Source organism: Camelus bactrianus, chromosome 34, assembly GCF_048773025.1.
Source record: "Camelus bactrianus isolate YW-2024 breed Bactrian camel chromosome 34, ASM4877302v1, whole genome shotgun sequence".
NCBI lineage: Eukaryota > Metazoa > Chordata > Mammalia > Artiodactyla > Camelidae > Camelus > Camelus bactrianus.
The window spans coordinates 17648054-17665116 of NC_133572.1; the positions used below are offsets into that span (position 1 = coordinate 17648054).

Genomic DNA, 17063 nt, shown 5'->3' on the forward strand with positions numbered 1-17063 from the left:
AACATCCACCTGGTAACCAGATGGTCCTGACACTTGATCTCTCTGAAGAACAGAAGCCCAGGGGCTACCATGTGACCACCTTCTGAGCTAGTTTTCCATCTGGCTTGTGGACTGTTTTTTGAGAGTAGTCCTGCCTCCCTCAGACTTCCTCTCCTTGGGGCACAGGACAATCAGACTAGCCCCCGGTTTCTTCCTTTGCATAAATAACTATCCGATCTTCCCTGTCCACTCAGATGCACTCTGTTATTCAGACCTCACTCCACAGGCCTCAGACATTCCGGGTGGCTACACAAGGTTTAATCTCTCTTCCTATCCCCTGGTAAGATGGTTTTAGCAGAGGTTTGTCTCTGGTAGCTGTTCCCCTCTTGTCACTGTAGCAAGACTTTCTAGCCCCTTTAACTTTTGGTTTACATATTGGGGCTTCCAGCAAGTTCAGAAGAACTCAGTAAGCTACTGACTGGTGGCACATGTATACATTAAGAGTCCTGGCGTACGTTAATGGTTCTGCTTAGGTTTTAGAAAATAAGAGAGATGCTATACTTAGCCAGGGAAAAGCTGCATCTATGGCAGGTGGGCTCAGTTTACCAGGTCCCTGAGATGGACTTTATTGGAAAGCAAATGCGGAAATTGGGGATGGTCACTTGAATGAAAGCTCCTCAGTACCTAGAACAGCTCCAGGCATGTGGTGGGTGAATGATAAATGTTCTTGGAGTAAATATATAGACGTGTGTGTATGAGTGAAGGTATAAGTTGGCCGTGTCATTTTGAAACACTAGTTCTACCAGATAAAGTACTGAAAATCCTGATTATTTTTGGTCGCCTGACCCTAGGCAAGTCAATATATAGCGATACTGAAAGCAAGCTCTCAAATTCCTAAGACAATTCAGCATCTTTTACTTGCTCCACTTTTCTTCTCTGTCTCCTGAAAGCTATGGGTTGCCAGAACTTTTATTTATACGAAAACAAAATCTAGGTTGATGATCTAAGACACAAAAGGGTCGAACAAGCCCATTAATGGGCTCTCCTTTCATATGCAGTACTCCATAGCATGTTTGGTGGTGATTAATGAGTGACTCTGATTGATGGATGTAAACAGACGGCCATTCATCTCTTCATCAAACCGTTGTTGAGCACCATGTCCTGAGCTAAGCTTGGTATAGAAATTATTAAGTGTGGGACCTTCATTCTTAAAAAGCTCAGTCTGGAAGAGACGACATTCTGTGGACCTAGTCAAGTGAGCCCACCTGCCAGAGACGTTCCTTTTCTTTAGCCAAGTACAGCATCTAGTAGAGATAGCCAGTGGTTCCATACGGTACCTGGTGGTAGAGGTTTTTTTTTTAAAAAAAAAGAGTGCTTGATGCTGTGGTCGTGGATTTCCCTTGGCTATTCTGCCATGACATACACGAATGAAACATTCGTGTATGTCATTTCATTCGTGTAAAGGCTGGTTTCATTCGTGTAAAGCCTGGTGGGGCTGACTCTCCGTGGGGGATAGTTTCATAGTTCTTCTTGCTTCCTTTGGTGGGTGGAAGGAGTACTTGTCACGTTTGGGTTGGAAGTGGGCGGGTAGTCACCTCAGTAAATGGCTACTCCATCTTTCTGTGGATTGGGCCATGGCCTTGAATCCTTTCTTTTTCCTAAACGCTGTATCAGGTTCTGTTATCTTTTTCATCAAAACATGCACGAGGTGATAGGAATGTTGGTATCTTGTTAGAGGGTGTGTGCGCTTGTCAGAACTCATCACAATGTGTAGTTAAGATCTGTGCATTTCACTCTATGTAAATTCCCCTCCTCCGTTCTCCTCTCCCCATGCTGACCTCAGATACCTGAAGCTCTCCTTCCTCAGGGCCTTTGCACTGGCTGTTGTTTCTACGTGGAAGCTCTTCCTGTGTATTCATCTGATTTTCTCTCTCACTTCTTTCAGGGCTTTGTTCATTGTCATTTTATCAGTAGGACCTTCCCTGATCACCATATTAAAATTGTAACTCCCTGCCATTCCCTTTCTGCACAAAGAGCCAGCAGAATGTGCAGTTAAGATCGTGGGCTCTGGCTTCAAATCCATTCTGGTTGTATGACTTGGGTCCCCTTCCTGTACCTCAGTTTTATCACCTATAAAAGAGGAGTAAGTATCATGTCAGTAGGGTTATTGTGAAGATTTAATGAATTAATACATGAAAAGCACTGAAAACAGTGCTTAATAGGTCGTAAGCTAATGTTGTATTTATCACCCTTCCCTGCTTTGTTTTCCCCATACTGTTTATCACCATCTGATCTACCATATATCTATTTGTTTATGGTTTCTTGCCATTAGAGCAGATACTTCATCAGAGCAACTACTTTTCATTTACTTTTTTTTTCTTTTCCATTTTCTTTCTTTCTTTCTTTTTTTTTTTTATTGCTGTATCATCAATATATTCACCACTTAGAATAGGGCCTGATATATAATGTTCTCAATAAACATTGTGCAGTCAGTGGGCAAATGAGCAAATAGGAAAGGGGTCTGTGTACTACTTTCTGGAGGCTGAGGGATGTGTTGGGGCGGAGGTCGGGAAACCTTTTCTGCAAAAGGCCAGATGGTAGATGTTTGTAGGCTTTGTGATTATAGCCGTTCAAATCTGCTGTTGTAGCGTGAAAGCAGCTACAGAACCGAATGAGTGGGACTGTGCGCGCAATGAGACCTTGTTTACAAAAACAGGCAGCCCGTCAGATTTGGCGTACGGGCTGTAGTCAGCCAACCCCTGGGTTTGGGAAATAAATTTTGGCCTCGCTTTCCTGATTCTTGTTACCCCCCCCCCCCTTTAACCACATCTTCCACTGAAGTAATTAGTGCTAGTCACACAGACCTGAAATATTAATAACTTAATAATTATATTATTAAAAAACCATTATGACCTATTATCACTTGGTTCAGTACTCATTAATTGTACAAAATTTGCATGTGTCTTTTGATGTCTTAATACTGCACAACAATGTTAAGAATATATTTTGTATTTTCAGCTGTATGATTTCAGGGCTCTGGTTTTCGTTTTCTTTTTTTTTCTTCCTATAACAGCAGAAAACATATTTGTCCTGCTGATTATGGCTAGAGGCATGTGTGCTATAAAAGAAAAAAAAATGTTGACCCTCCACTTACTACACAGCCAAGACTGTAACTGACACTCAATTGAGATAGAAACAAATAGAAATTGTCTACCAGTTTAGTTTTAAAAGTTATTACAGTCTTATTTTGGTACAAAACTGTTCCCAAGCCCACAATTTTTACCACTCTTCCCAGTCAATTTGGTATGCTGGCACGATTCTTCCATTTTTAAATACAGTATGTTTTGGGCCATGTTGTATGAATGACAAACTATGAAACTTTAGGGCAAAATGTTACAGCGTTTATTGCTGTATTAAAGCAGTAGATCAGAAATTGTATGTGTTTTGCTGCTGAAATGCATTTAATTAAACATATAAGTAGTTCAAGTTACAGACATATAGCTTGGAGATATTGTGGGTTTGTTTCCAGACCACTGCAATAAAGCAAATATTGCAATAAAGGGAGTCACAGGAATTTTTTGGTTTCCCAGTGCACATAAAAGTTATGTTTACCCTATACTATGGTCTGTTAAATGCGCAATAGCATTGTGTCTTAAAAAACAACAATGTACATACCGTCATTAAAAAAACACAAACACTTTATTGCTAAAAAAAAATGCTAACCATCATTTGAGCCTCCTGCGAGTCGAGACGTGTGTACTGGTCTGGTGGAGGGTCTTGCTTCAGTGAGATGTTGTCAGCTGCTGACTGATCAGGGTGGTGGTTGCTGAAGGTTGGGGTGGCTGTGGCAGTTTCTTAAAATAAGACAATGAAGTTTGCCTCATCAATGGACTCTTCCTTTCATAAATGATTTCTCTGTCACATGCAGTGCTGTTCAATAGCACGTTTTGCTCACAGCAGAACTTTTTTTGGAATTGGAATTCTCTCAAACCCTGTCACTGCTTTATCAACTCAGTTTATGCGATATTCTCACTCCTTTGTTGTCATTTCAACAGCCTTCACAGCGTCTTCACGAGGGGGAGATTCCATCTCCAGAAACCATGTTTTTTTGCTCATGCACAAGAAGCAACTCCTCATCCCTTCAAGTTTTATCATGAGATTGCAGCAGTTCAGTCCCATCTTCAGGCTCCACCTCTAATTCTACTTCTCTTGCTGTTTCACCACATCTGCAGTTAACTTCCTCCGCTGGAGTCTTGAACCCTTCAAAGTCATCCAGGAGGGTTGGAATCAACTTCTTCCAAACTCCTCTGAATGTTTATATTTTGACCTCTTCCCACGAATCACAAATGTTCTTAGTGGCATCTGGAATGGTGAGTCCTTTCCATAAGGTTTTCAGTTTAATTTGCCCAGATCCATCAGAGGAATTACTGTCTTTGGTAGCTACAGCCTTACAAAAAGTATTTCTTAATAAGACTTGAAAGTTGAAATGACTCCTTGATCCATGGGCTGCAGAATGGATGTTGTGTTAGCAGACATGAAAACAGCAGTCATCTCATTGTACGTCTCCAGTCAGAGTTCTTGGGTGACCAGGTGCATTGTCAATGAAATGAAAGGAACCTTTTTTTTTTTTTTTTTTTTTTTCTGGGCAGTAGATCTCAACAGTGGGCTTAGAATATTCAGTAAACAATGCTGTCAACAGATGTGCTGTCATCCAGGCTTTGTTGTTCCATCGAGAGGGCACAGGCAGAGTAGATTTAGCGCAATTGTGACGGGTCTAGGATTGTCAGGATGGCAAAGGAGCATTGGCTTCAACTTAAAGTCACCAGCTGCATTCGCCCCTAAAAAGAGAATCTGCCTGTCTTTGAAGCTTTGAAGCCAGACATTGACTTCTCCTCCCTAGTTATGAAAGTCCTAGGTGGCTTTCAGAGAAGACTGTCTCATCTGCATTGAAAAATCTGTTGTCTAGTGCAGCCACCTTCAGGAGTTATCTGAGCTGGACCATCTCCATAACTTGCTGCAGCTTCTACATGAGCTCTTGTTCCTTCACCTTGCACTTTGATGTTATAGAGACGGCTTCTTCCCTTAAATGTTATAAACAAACCTCTGCTAGCTTCAGCCTTTTTTCATGCAGCTTCCTCACCTCTCAGCCCTCATAGAATTGAAGCGAGTTAGGGCCTTGCTGTGGATTAGGCTTTGACTGGAATGAATGCTGTGGCTGGCTTGATCTTCTTTCCAGACCTCTACAACTTTTCTCCTTAGCAGCAGTAAGGCTGTTTCACGTTCTCATCATCCGTGTGCTCACTGGAGTGGCAATTTTAATTTCCTTCAGGAAGTTTTCCTTTGCGCTCACAACTTGGCTAATTATTTGGCATATGAGGCCTCGCCTTCAGCCTGTCTTGGCTTTCAACATGCCCTCCTCACTAAGCTTAATCACCTCTAGCTTTTGGTTTCAAGTGAGAGGCTTGCGACTCTTCCTTTCGCTGGAACACTGCTCACGTCTTGGCTAGTGAAGGCTAGGTTGGCCGACCTGGGGAGGAAAACAGGAGAGAGAGGAGTCTCCAGGTTTTCAAGACCTAAAAAGAAGAGAAGGGTAGGGCTGAGGGTAAGAGTGGATGGAAATATTAGAAGTTGAAACCTGCTCAGGCCCCCTGATGCTCCTCCATCATATTAGGAATTAAGTTTGCAAACTCGTCGGAATAACATCATTCCAAAGTAACATCATGATCTGGTTCACCTACCTTCTAAAGAGCGTGAAAACTCACTGTATGGGATTGTAGCCAGCGAGGGTGATGGCAGTGATCAGACTGATCCAAATTTATCTTAAAGTTAAGGTGAGAAGATGGGTTTCTGGCCTGTGCAGCCAAGAGGAAGCTCACACTATTAGCCAGAACAGAGTGTGCAGGAGGTAGAGTGGTTACGGCATGAAAGCGTGCATGTTTGAGGAACCCCTGGGGCTTACGCATTTGTACCGTAAGCATTTGCTGTCTATCACGTGAGATGATGGGGATGCAGAGATCAGAAATACAGTCTCCGTTTTCAAGGAGCTCACAGCCTAGTCAAGGAGACAGATAGTGTAAAATTAGGGCTCTTGGGAAGCATGCCCAGGATGCCCTGGGAGGGGTAACCAGGGCCTCGGAGGAAAGGATGCCTGAGCTGGGTCTTGAAAGTGTGTATCCCAGGGCTTCGGAGGGGTGGTACCAGGAGGGAAGCGACAGCCAGAGGTGAGGGAGCAGAGTGTGCTCAGAGAAGGGTGTGTCGTCCAGCATAAGAGGCAGGCAGGGGTGGGTGACCTGGAGGTAGTATGTAATTTGGACTAGAATCGTGTGAGATAGGTCACGGGTGGTGACCCTAGCTAGGGCACACCAGCGGTTTGATAAAAACCTGTTGAGAGGTATACTTGGGTTTGGGACTCCCTTCTTGAGTGACCTTAGGCAAATCCATAATTTTGTGCAGTGGTATCAATAGCTAATAATGGTAGAGAGAAGTGTGACGTTCTTTCAGTTTATCCCAGCATCTTCAAGTTTACTGACATTTCATGCACATCAGTTTTTCAAATAGCAGCAGCAGCATTTTATTCAAGAAGTAGATGATCCTGGCTTATGGTAATGAACTTCTTAAAATCAACTCCCTTTTTGTTACCATTCCTAAGTATTAATAGCATAGAGCCGAAAGGTTCATTTCTCTTTATTTTTTTTTCCAGTTTTCCTTGCTGCTTCATTTATTTGAATGCTTGCCACCTTTTGTGGCTTTCCGTTTTAGTAAGCGAGGGAAGGAACTTCTACTAATACGCAGTCATGAGTATGCCCTCGTTTATGCTCTGTCTTAACAGCTCTCTGTGAGAGGCTATTCCATTTTCTGAGCGTGTGTTTATGTTTTTGCAGGTGGTTAAAATAACAAGTATTTTCTTATTTGGTTTGTAAATATTTGGGGAGCCCTTCATATGCTTAAGGTTATGATAGAAAAATATTCAAGACAATTATATCATGCTCAAGGCTGTTTGAAAGTCCTATTGTCTGAAGATATGGGGGGCAGGGTACAGCTCAAGTGGTAGAGCGCGTGCTTAGCATGCACAAGGTCCTGGGTTCGATACCCAGTACCTCCTCCAAAAATGAATAAACCTAATTTAGGAGGGAATCATATAGCTCAGTGACAGAGCACGTGCTTAGCATGTACGAGGTCATGGGTTCAATCCCCCGTACCTCCATTAAAATAAATAAATAAAAATAAAACCTAATAACCCTCCCTTGAAAAAAAAAAAAAGACAAAGCTGAAGATATGGATGAAGATTTTTAAATGTTTTATAATGGAAATGCTCAAATAGATAAAAATGTAGATAGAATAGTATCATGTTGGCCCACGTGCTTATCCGCCCTCTTCAACAATGATCAAATTGTGGCTTAGCTTGTTTCATCTCTATCTTTACCCTTATTAACTCTTCTCCTTTATCATTTTAAAGCTAATTCCAGATGTCATATCATTTCATCCATGAATATTTTGCTCATCTCTAGAAAATAAGAACCCTTTAAGAAAAAGACAACTATTATAACATAAAATGTAAAATAATTCCTTAATATCATCACATGCATAATGTTCAAATTTCCAGTTGTGTCACCAATGTTATACTTACTTTTACAGTTTGACAAACTTCCTACACGTGTGTTGTAACCGTGGATATCACCCCTGCTGCCAGCGTCCCCACCCCTACTGTTTTCAGCACCTCCCCTGCCCCACCCCCGACCCCCACTTCTTACCACGTTGTACTTGTCAAGTGATCCTGGATTAATTTTCTAGGGATGTCAGAGGAGACTGGAGGCAAAAGGATTTGGACTAATACAGTGGAGAGGAGGAAATACGTGATGACAGATACATAGCAGAGAACCAGGAAGGAGGGTTGCATAAGAATCTTAAAATGTTGCAGACATCCCGACTTAGTTGAAGTTTAAAGGGAGAGATATTTTGGATTAAAATCTGAGTTGCCTCTTCAGAGCTGTTACTTTTGGATCCGAAGTAAGAAGTCGGAGCTGGGGAGAGGAGCTCTGCCCTTGTTTGCTTTGGTAGCCGGTCCCACCTCACCTGGGCAGGGCTTGTCCCAGGGGAAGGAGGGCCTCCTGTGCGCCAGCACCGGACGGTGTGCACCTCAGAGTCGCCGGCAGCTCATTAAAACCCAGGGGCCCCAGGTTTCTGATTCAGAAGGTGTTGGCCCAAGGATTTACATCTAGCTGAGCTCACAGGTGAGATGCTGATGCCGCTGCTGGCCAGGCCCCTCACCTGGAGAACCACTCAATACTTCCTCCTCCAGTTTTTTAAGACATTTCTTTGTTACGATTGTATTGCTGCCTCCATGGGAAATCATTTTGCACTGACATCCCTAGCGAGCTTCTTGGGGGGAAGAAATTGGTGAGAGATCTGTGGGTAATTTATATGAAGCTGTATTGTTTTCAAAATGACCACATGGCACCCCCTCCACCGCCACCTTGGTTGATTGGTTGAATGTTTGTAAACACCCTGTCTTCCACAGGAGGGATTTCTTCTTTAAAATGTCTTAGCACACCTCACGAAATTAGAAGGTCCCTTTCAAACCTAAACATTTTACCCAAGGAAAGCTGAGAAAGCTAGAACAAAAGTCATTCTCACCACTGTTTAGAAACAGACTTTCTAATTTTCTTAGTGTTTTTTTTTTCTTTCTTTTCCTTCTTCTCTTTTCTCTCCTTTTCTTTCTTTCTTCCTTTTCTTTCTTTCTTTTCTTTCTCTTTCCTTTCTTTCCTCTCTCTTTCTCTTTCTCTTCTTTCCTTCCTCTTTTCTTTCTTCCTTTCTTCAGGGAGAGGTTGGGCAGCTGGCCTGACCTAAAACATCAGTTAGTTAGCAATCCTGTAAAAAGTGTGGTTTTCTGCCAGCCCTATGGCCACCACACCCGTTGCTGGAACTTTCCCTGCTGTTTTACCATATTCATATCTGTTCTAAACGAGTCCTTACCAAGTTTGAAATACACCCCAAACATGCTTTACTTGATTTTTTTGTTTGTTTGTTTGTTTGACCTTACTTTAATATATGAATGTTATCCCCAGGAGATTGTTTTCCTAGAACTTTTCTGAACTTATTTTTATAAACCATTGGAATAGGAAACCACAAGACTGAGGACTCTTGCAGGCAGAACTGATCTGTTGTTGATATCACTCAACAAATAAGGGTTTGTCCAGTTTGAACTACGACCTTGAACTCAAATCCTCTGTTGTATATTTTCTGGTGCCTTTTCCTTTGGCAAGTCATTCAAAGAAGTATGCATTAAGTACTTAGAAGGCAGAAATACATTTGATTTCTTGTGAGAATTATTGGACGTTAAAGTTTTAATTTTCTAAATGGTTTTATCCACCCAGAAGACGAAATTGTAATTGGCAGGCTTCTGGGTAAGCAAAGAATTAGAACAAAGGAAGCTGCATATTCTGAGTATCATTTTGGACTTCAGGCACGTATAATTGGATTACTTATTATCCTTTATTCACAACATATTATTTTAAGGCCATGTATATCCTACTTATATCCATCCATTTATTTATTTGGCTCATTTAAAAATACTGTTTCATTTCTAATTTCTAACAACTATTTTCAATCCTTATTTTTAAAATTTGAGGTGAAATTTATATACAGTGAAATACACACGTCTTAAATGCACAATTTGATGAGTTTTGACAAATGTATAAACTGGTATAACCAACACCTCCATCAAAATATTGAGCAGAAAGTTCCCAGTATCTCCTTCAATTATTCATCACTTTCTGCAAGTAATTATTGTTCCACTTTCTGTACATACATACTTTTTATTGAATTTCAAATAAAAGGAATCACACAGTACGTAGTCATTTATGTCTGTCTTCTTTGGCTCAGCATAATATTATCGTCTGTATCAATCTTTTTTTTCATTGTGGAGTAATAATTCCATTGTCTTGGAATAATATTCCATTGTATTAAGTACATGAAGTGGCCCAGGGGAATCTTCCTCTCGGAAATGTTTTTGAGGATACAGGAAAATCTTTACAGAGCATGGGATTTTCTGAAACCTTCTCATTTAGCCTTTCTATTTTAAAAAATACTTTCATCCAGCCATGAAAATTGACATATAGCCTCTTCAACACAGATGTTCACAAAGTAAGGCTGCCTCTTAAACAGCTCAAGCCAGACTTTTAACACATATGGAAATTCTATTCTTAAAATTAGTACTTTACCACTTTGGGCTGCCTTTTCTTCTGTGTACTCTTTTAACGCCCATTTGGAATTTACTATGAATTACTTTGTGGCCTTGCCTATCTGCATGGTGTATCCTGGTAAATGTAACACGTGAATTGAAAAGAATGTTTATTCTGCATTTAGACGTTTTGTTCTATAAATTGAATTAGGTCAAGATGGTTGATAGTGTTGCTCAAATCTGTATTGTTACTGGATTTTTCCGTACTTTGGCATTCCAAAAGAAGGTTGAAAAGGAGGACAAACGGTATATAAGACAAACAAACAAACAAAAAAATGGCAGGACAGTAGACTTTAATCTGTCAATATCAACAATTACATTAAATATAAACGGACTAAATTTGTGTAATTCTCCCTTAATTGTGTCAGTTTTTGCTTCATGTAATTTGAAACTCTGTTACTAGTTGCAGAAACATTTGTGATTGTCAGGACTTCCTGGTGAATTGACTCTTATCATTATAAAATAATCCCTCTTTCTTTCTGGTAACACTTCTTGATTGGAAATTATTTTTCTTGTATTAATTAAGCCGCTTCTTCTTTCCCAGGTTTACAATGTGCTTCCTTTCTTTCCTAGTCTATCCCCCTGCATCCCTGGCTTGGGGCAGCCATCATCCTGAATTTCGTATTATCATTCCCTTTTTCTTTTTGTATAGTTACATTGAATCTATATGTATTTCTAATATATATTATGTGTATTTATATATTTCTATTTAATTGTTTTAACTTAACAAAAAGTCTTGCTGAATTTACCAGAGACTTTCTGTTTTATGTGCTATTATATTGCATAGATTTGTCCATACTACACATATATTGCTTTAATTTGTTTTGAAAATTGTAATTGCATTGCATAAACATTCCTGTTTATTTATCTCCTCTAACGTTGATGGACATTTGGGTTGTTTCCACGTTTTTGTCCTTGTGGCAAGTCCTGCTATGAACATTTGTATATTTCTCATGGTAATATACCTTGGTGTAAATATTGCTAGATTGAAAATGAATGTGGATGTTTAATTTTAGCCCGTTTTACATTCCCATTACCACTCTGTAAGAGATTCTGTGAATTCACATCCTTTTACAATACTTGGTAGTATCAATTTTTTTGGCCAACTGAGTAGGTTTAAAATGACATCACATGGTTGTCTTAAATTCCTTGGCTATTAATAACATTAAGCATCTCTTCAAAATGGTTCCTCTTCTGTTACATGTCTGTCCATATCTTCACCCCTCCCTTTTTTCTAATCGATTTGTGAGAATTCTATACTTGGAATACCACTGAACTACCACCTGTATTTAACTACTTTTAATTTATTAAAGAGATCTTTGGCCTTTGAATCCGTCATCCTCCCTGACCTCCCTGTTGAATTTGCAAACCCCGTCAAATTCCTGACCCCTTCATCCTGCTCAGTTTTTCTCCCTTAGCACCTACCACGTGCGCCATATTATATTCACACTTGTTCACTGTGTTTGCTGTCTGTCTCTCCTTACTGTTACACATAGGCTACTGTGTGATACGTATAGAGGTCCAGGGTAAGTATTTATAAACTTTTGTAACAATTTAATGTCATCATATTTTTATTATGTTAAACAAAGACTTGGTGTCTAACAAACTAAATTTTTTAAAAAACTGATTCTTCACCAACACTTTGAAAAGCAGAGCCTAGGTTTTCATACCTCCATGTCATAGCATTTGAAAGGTTCATTGAACAGAACAGAGAAGAAATAGATAACTACCTTTCTTTCTTGAAAACGTGTTCATGCTCTATACAAAATACAGTTGCTAACGAAGAGGATTATTTGTTTTTTTCATTTAGTGAGGTGATGAGTTTTTCTAATGTGAGCATTATTTTATTAGCATTCCCCGTGTTTATAGCTAAGCCTGGCATGTATCTCTGCCTTCCCCCATATATATATGCATCTATCTTATAATATATATGCTTCTATCTTACATATGCCTTTATCTTATAATATATACCTCTATCTTATAATATATGTATGCCTCTATCTTACATATAATATACACATCTGTCTTATATATATATATTAACATCTATCTAGAGCTCTTTGAAGTGCAACTTTTAAAATGAAGGGGAATGCAAGCCGCTTAATTATATAAAATTCAGGGACTGAATACTCTTTGGCTTAATCCTTTATGTCCTCAGTTTTCATGTTTTGAGTTTTTCAGCCTGAAGTGTGCTTATTAAATGTGTGCGCCAGCTCTTTGGACTGTATACTTGCCAATTGTGCAAGTAAATTTTTGAGAACTCCTAGGTTCATAACCTAGCTTGTTAACCCCCTTATTTCTAGGTGACTGTAAATACAAGCCCTGGTTATTTTTGTACTGTAGTATTTCTACATAAAATGGTAATGCTATTTTATACCTTCTGAAGGGAGAAAAGTTCTGGGAAATTCTCAGATGAAATCTGTGAAAACTATAAAAACAAAGTAAGATTTTGCAATGATTAAATGGCATTCTGTTAAAGTGGACGCACAGTGAAGAACTGATCCAAGAAGTCGTTTATCAGAACTGTAAATATGTTTGTAAAAATAAAGTGGTGAGATCTGGTTGCTTAGAAACAGAGGGCAAAGGTTTCTGTTAAACAGCATACCCTTTAGTTCCCAGATATTTGCTACTGTAGTATCTGCAAAGTAGCTTTATTTGGGCCTGTTGGGAGAATTTATAGGGGGGCTTAGCTGGTACCTAAAATGTATTCATTAATATTGAAAATCACATGATTTGACTTTTTCCTGTTAATGACCAAATTTTTTTTTTTTTGTCAAGGATCATTTCAATTTATTTTTTAACTGGTAAAAGAGTGAGTAGATTGTGACACAATTTCAGTATAAATCCATCTTTCAGATAGGATCAGATAAACAAATTCAATAGAATAGCAGAAATCAGACAGACCTAGGTTTAAAACTGGTCTTTGTAAACTGTTTTTTGTTATATTTACTTGCTGTCTTTACAGGCAAAAAAATCAACAGACATTTTTGCTCTCCTTTACAAAATGGAGATGAATTTACACATTTTATAGAGTTGCCGTCATGATAAAGGGTTATGGATAACTGATGTAAATGTGCAGGAACCACTATAGGCACTCAGTGCATGGTGGCTATTGTTACACTGGAAAATGTGAGCAGATGTGTGTGTGCTTAGTATAAATGTTCCTGCACCATTTTCCTAGACAAATCTTCCAGTAAGTCCTTATTGAGAAAAAAACAAATAAAGGCAAAATCAAGAGAGCAGAGATCGGGTGGGGCTGGTGCAGAGAAGCAGGAAGTCTTGTATACCCTGGATCTCTCGTGGCCCTCAGCAAGGCTCCACACCACCCCGATGCCCTCACAGAGACCTAGAGCTGTACAGAGTGCAGCATGGAAACCATCCTCCTGGGGCCGAAACCCCGGGTGCAGGGACTGAATCACACTTATTCTATTAACTAACCCGGCATGGCATGGGGTCCTGCAGCACAGTAGCCAGGCAACGGTTGGCCACAGCTTCTTAATGACTCAGTTAATTCAGCTCTAAGACTTCAGAAATTCTCCATATTTGTTTGACTGCTAGGTGGAGTCATAACTTGACGCAGAGTTATCATTACCTGCCAGGAAGCATGTGTCGTCTAAAGGATGTGACGATAACATTGTTATTTTTTTCAGATCGAGGTTGGAATTTGCCCTTGACAAATAGCAAAATGATGAGTGATGCAAGTGACATGTTGGCTGCGGCGTTGGAGCAGATGGATGGTATTATAGCAGGTAGTAATCTGCATCCTCTAAAAGACGCAGTCGTGACATTTACTTTGCTCTCTTGGCTTTTTCATTACAACTCTTTTACTATGTGTCCACTTTAATATTTTCATTTATTGGCTCTTTCCAACGCCTTTAGGTTCCCCACGGTTTCATCTTTATCTCTCTTCAATTTCTATCAGAATTATTATTTCTTTCTTTTCTTTTCTTTTAAATGGCCGTACTGGGGATTGAACCCAGGACCTCATGCATGCTAAGCATGTGCTCTACCACTGAGCTATACCCACCCCCTGTACCAGAATTATTCTTAAGTTTTATTTCAAAATGTCAACAATTCTAGTACCATAGTAGGCTTCTGATCAAGGATACGGAATCTGCATGTCAGGTGAATTCTGGTGCAGCTTGTCTGTGGGTGGCACTTTGAGAGACACTGCTCTCCCAGTATCCAGGAACGTTCTAGTCTGTTCCACTGGCCTCAACATTCACTTTCCCACCAATGACTCTCATATCTGTTTATTTTTCCAATTCTTTGCTAAGCTTCAGGTCCCTGTCTCTTAACAGCCATCCAGGTATCGGCCCTGAAATGTCCTACAGACGCATCAGTGTCATTATCCTTCCTCAGAAGCCCAGCTAGTGGTCTTTATCTTGGCTAATTTCATAGTCCTCCATCCATACAGTTTCCTAAAACAGAAGTTTAAGCCATTCTAGACACTTCTGTCCCACACGTTCCCCATTTAGTTAAGCAAATTCAGTCAATTCTACCTCCTCCCAAATGCTGCCATTCCCTTTTTTTCTCTCTCAAGTCTGTCCTGTCTTTGCCACCACTGTCTTGCTTTATCTAAATAACCCTCTCATGCACTGTCCCCGACACGCCTGCTTTCCCACTCTGCTCCATCCTTTTCCGCACCACCAGAATCTTTTTTCCAAAGCCCCAGTCTGATCATCTTACTTCCTTGTTAAGAATCTTCAGCAGCGCAATAGACCGTCCCTTCCTGGTTTTGTCTCCATGGCCGAGGTGACTGACTCATGTAGGTGAGCCCGTTCGCTCCCTCACCATCTCCCAGGAGTGGTGGCTACCTAAGGTCTCAGGTCCCAGTGTGTGTTTTGTCTCCAGAGTGTGTTTCGGAGCCCATTACAGTGAGGAGATGGCTGAATGGGCTGTCGGGTGGGGTTGTCACGCAGGAACCTGATGGTCGGGGTCAGCATGCAGTTGGCCTCTACCAGCTACCGGGCCGGGGTGTGGCTGTCCTGGCCCAGCTGCTTAGCTTTCCCGGTCATAAATTTGACCAGTAGCTTTGTGGGCAGAGTTACATTTCCAAATTGCCATCAGTAATTCTCCAGCTGAGTTAAGAGGCAAAGGAGAACTGACTACAGACGTTGGGGAAGTTTTCTAAATGCACATCTCTCCCCTCTCGCCACTTTGTTTTGATGGAGACTGAACGGGGTAGAGGGTTACCATGGGCTTGTGCACTGTCAGCGACATCATCGGATAAGCCTAATAGTTAAAACTGCTAGAAGAAGACAGCAGAGTCTGTCTGGGTTTTACTGCTTTTCTGTTCCTCCCGCCTCCTGACATAACTCTTTTCACTTTATGTTTTTCTGAGTTCCCATCTCAGCTTTACGGAGTTTCCTGCGAGGGTTGATTCAGACGGTTTACATGACTCAGTTGGCACTTAGCACTGAGTGTAGCGTGTCAGTGGTTCGCACCATCACAGTTTGGTAGATGTTTGGTTCAGATCGTTGGGTCCAGCATGAGGAATGTCAGTGGAGTGAACTAGCTGAACGAGAATTCCTTTCCCCATTGTTAGCATTGATCCTGTCACATGGCCAACTGGAGAGAGAACTTACATGTTGGTTCGCAGGTCTCATCCAGCTGTGAGACCTTCTGATTTAGGAGGTGACGGCCTAAATGTCATAGGTACTGAAATTTAAGTACAAAGAGTTAGTATGCATATTTGATGCTTACTATCCATGAGTAATAGAAAACAAAAATGGTCGTAAAGCTATTTTTTGAAGCGAACATTAGCAAGGGCATTTGATGATAGGCTGCAAACAGAACCGTGGTGGAAACTGTTTATACACACACGCTCACACATACATACACAAATGTACATGTGCAATTCGTTGAGCTTCTTAAGAGATTAAATTCTGGTAAGTTACCTGGGATAACTGGCCCTCTTCCCTTTGAAATTATGCCATGCAGTTTGTACATCAATGTGCAACTTCTTTAGGGGAAATTTAAAAACTTTATGATTTCTAAAATTTGTGCTTTGAGGAATACACGGCTCCACCCAAACGGATGTGCTGCCTTCTTAGCGTCTGTTCCTTTGAGGTCAGCACGTTCTGCACCAAAGCCCACCGTCCTCTTACTACGCCACACAGCTGGCCTCCCTGTTAGGTATTTGACCTCTGATATTTATCATCAAGTATATAGTTTTTATTTTTGCACCAAATAACTATGCCTTGGAGAGGTGTGCGTGACTGAACTCTCTTTTCCCTGTTCCTTGTTTGGTCATTCCTCGCTGTGACTAGACTTGCTTGCCACCTTCAGCTTTGGCATATCATCTGACATAAATTCCATTGCTCTCTCTGTGAATTTTTGTAAACCTAGGTTCTAAGGCCCTGGAATATTCCAATGGGATTTTCGACTGCCAGTCTCCCACGTCCCCATTCATGGGAAGCTTGCGAGCTCTGCACCTCGTGGAAGACCTGCGCGGAGTGTTGGAGGTGATGGAAACAGATGAGAAGGAAGGCTTGAGGTGCCAGATCCCCGACTCGACGGCAGAAACGCTCATCGAATGGCTCCAGAGTCATATGGTAGATGTCTGCACGTTACCAGTCCCATGCCATGAATATTCTGTTCTTTTTTTTTTTAACAGACTTAATTTTTTTAGAGCAGTTTCAGGTTCACAGCAGAATTGAGCAGAAAATAGAGTTCACACATAGCCCTCCCCACCCACACATATACACTCCCCTACCCTCAACATCCCTCATCCGTATGGCATATTTGGTACAATCGATGAACCAACATGGGCACATTATTATCAACCAAAGCCCATAGTTTACATGAGGGTTCACTCTTGATGTTGTACATGCTATGGTGA

At 40.8% G+C, this 17063-nt stretch overlaps 1 protein-coding gene across 19 annotated transcripts in view; it reads left to right on the top strand.

Moving 5' to 3' along the window:
- The window catches only part of PPFIBP1 (PPFIA binding protein 1), a 153590-nt gene that overhangs the window by 85354 nt on the left and 51173 nt on the right, over window positions 1-17063 (top strand). For 6 of the 19 annotated variants that reach the window (XM_074357518.1, XM_074357516.1, XM_074357517.1 and 3 more), the window contains 2 exons: window positions 13870-13968; window positions 16571-16776. In XM_074357518.1, coding sequence (XP_074213619.1) covers window positions 13905-13968; window positions 16571-16776 — 270 coding nt within the window. In that variant the 5' untranslated portion in view covers window positions 13870-13904. Of the gene's footprint in view, window positions 1-4211; window positions 4350-13869; window positions 13969-16570; window positions 16777-17063 lie in introns of those variants that run through there. The other 13 variants (XM_074357513.1, XM_045510354.2, XM_074357514.1 and 10 more) reach the window with 7 other exon arrangements.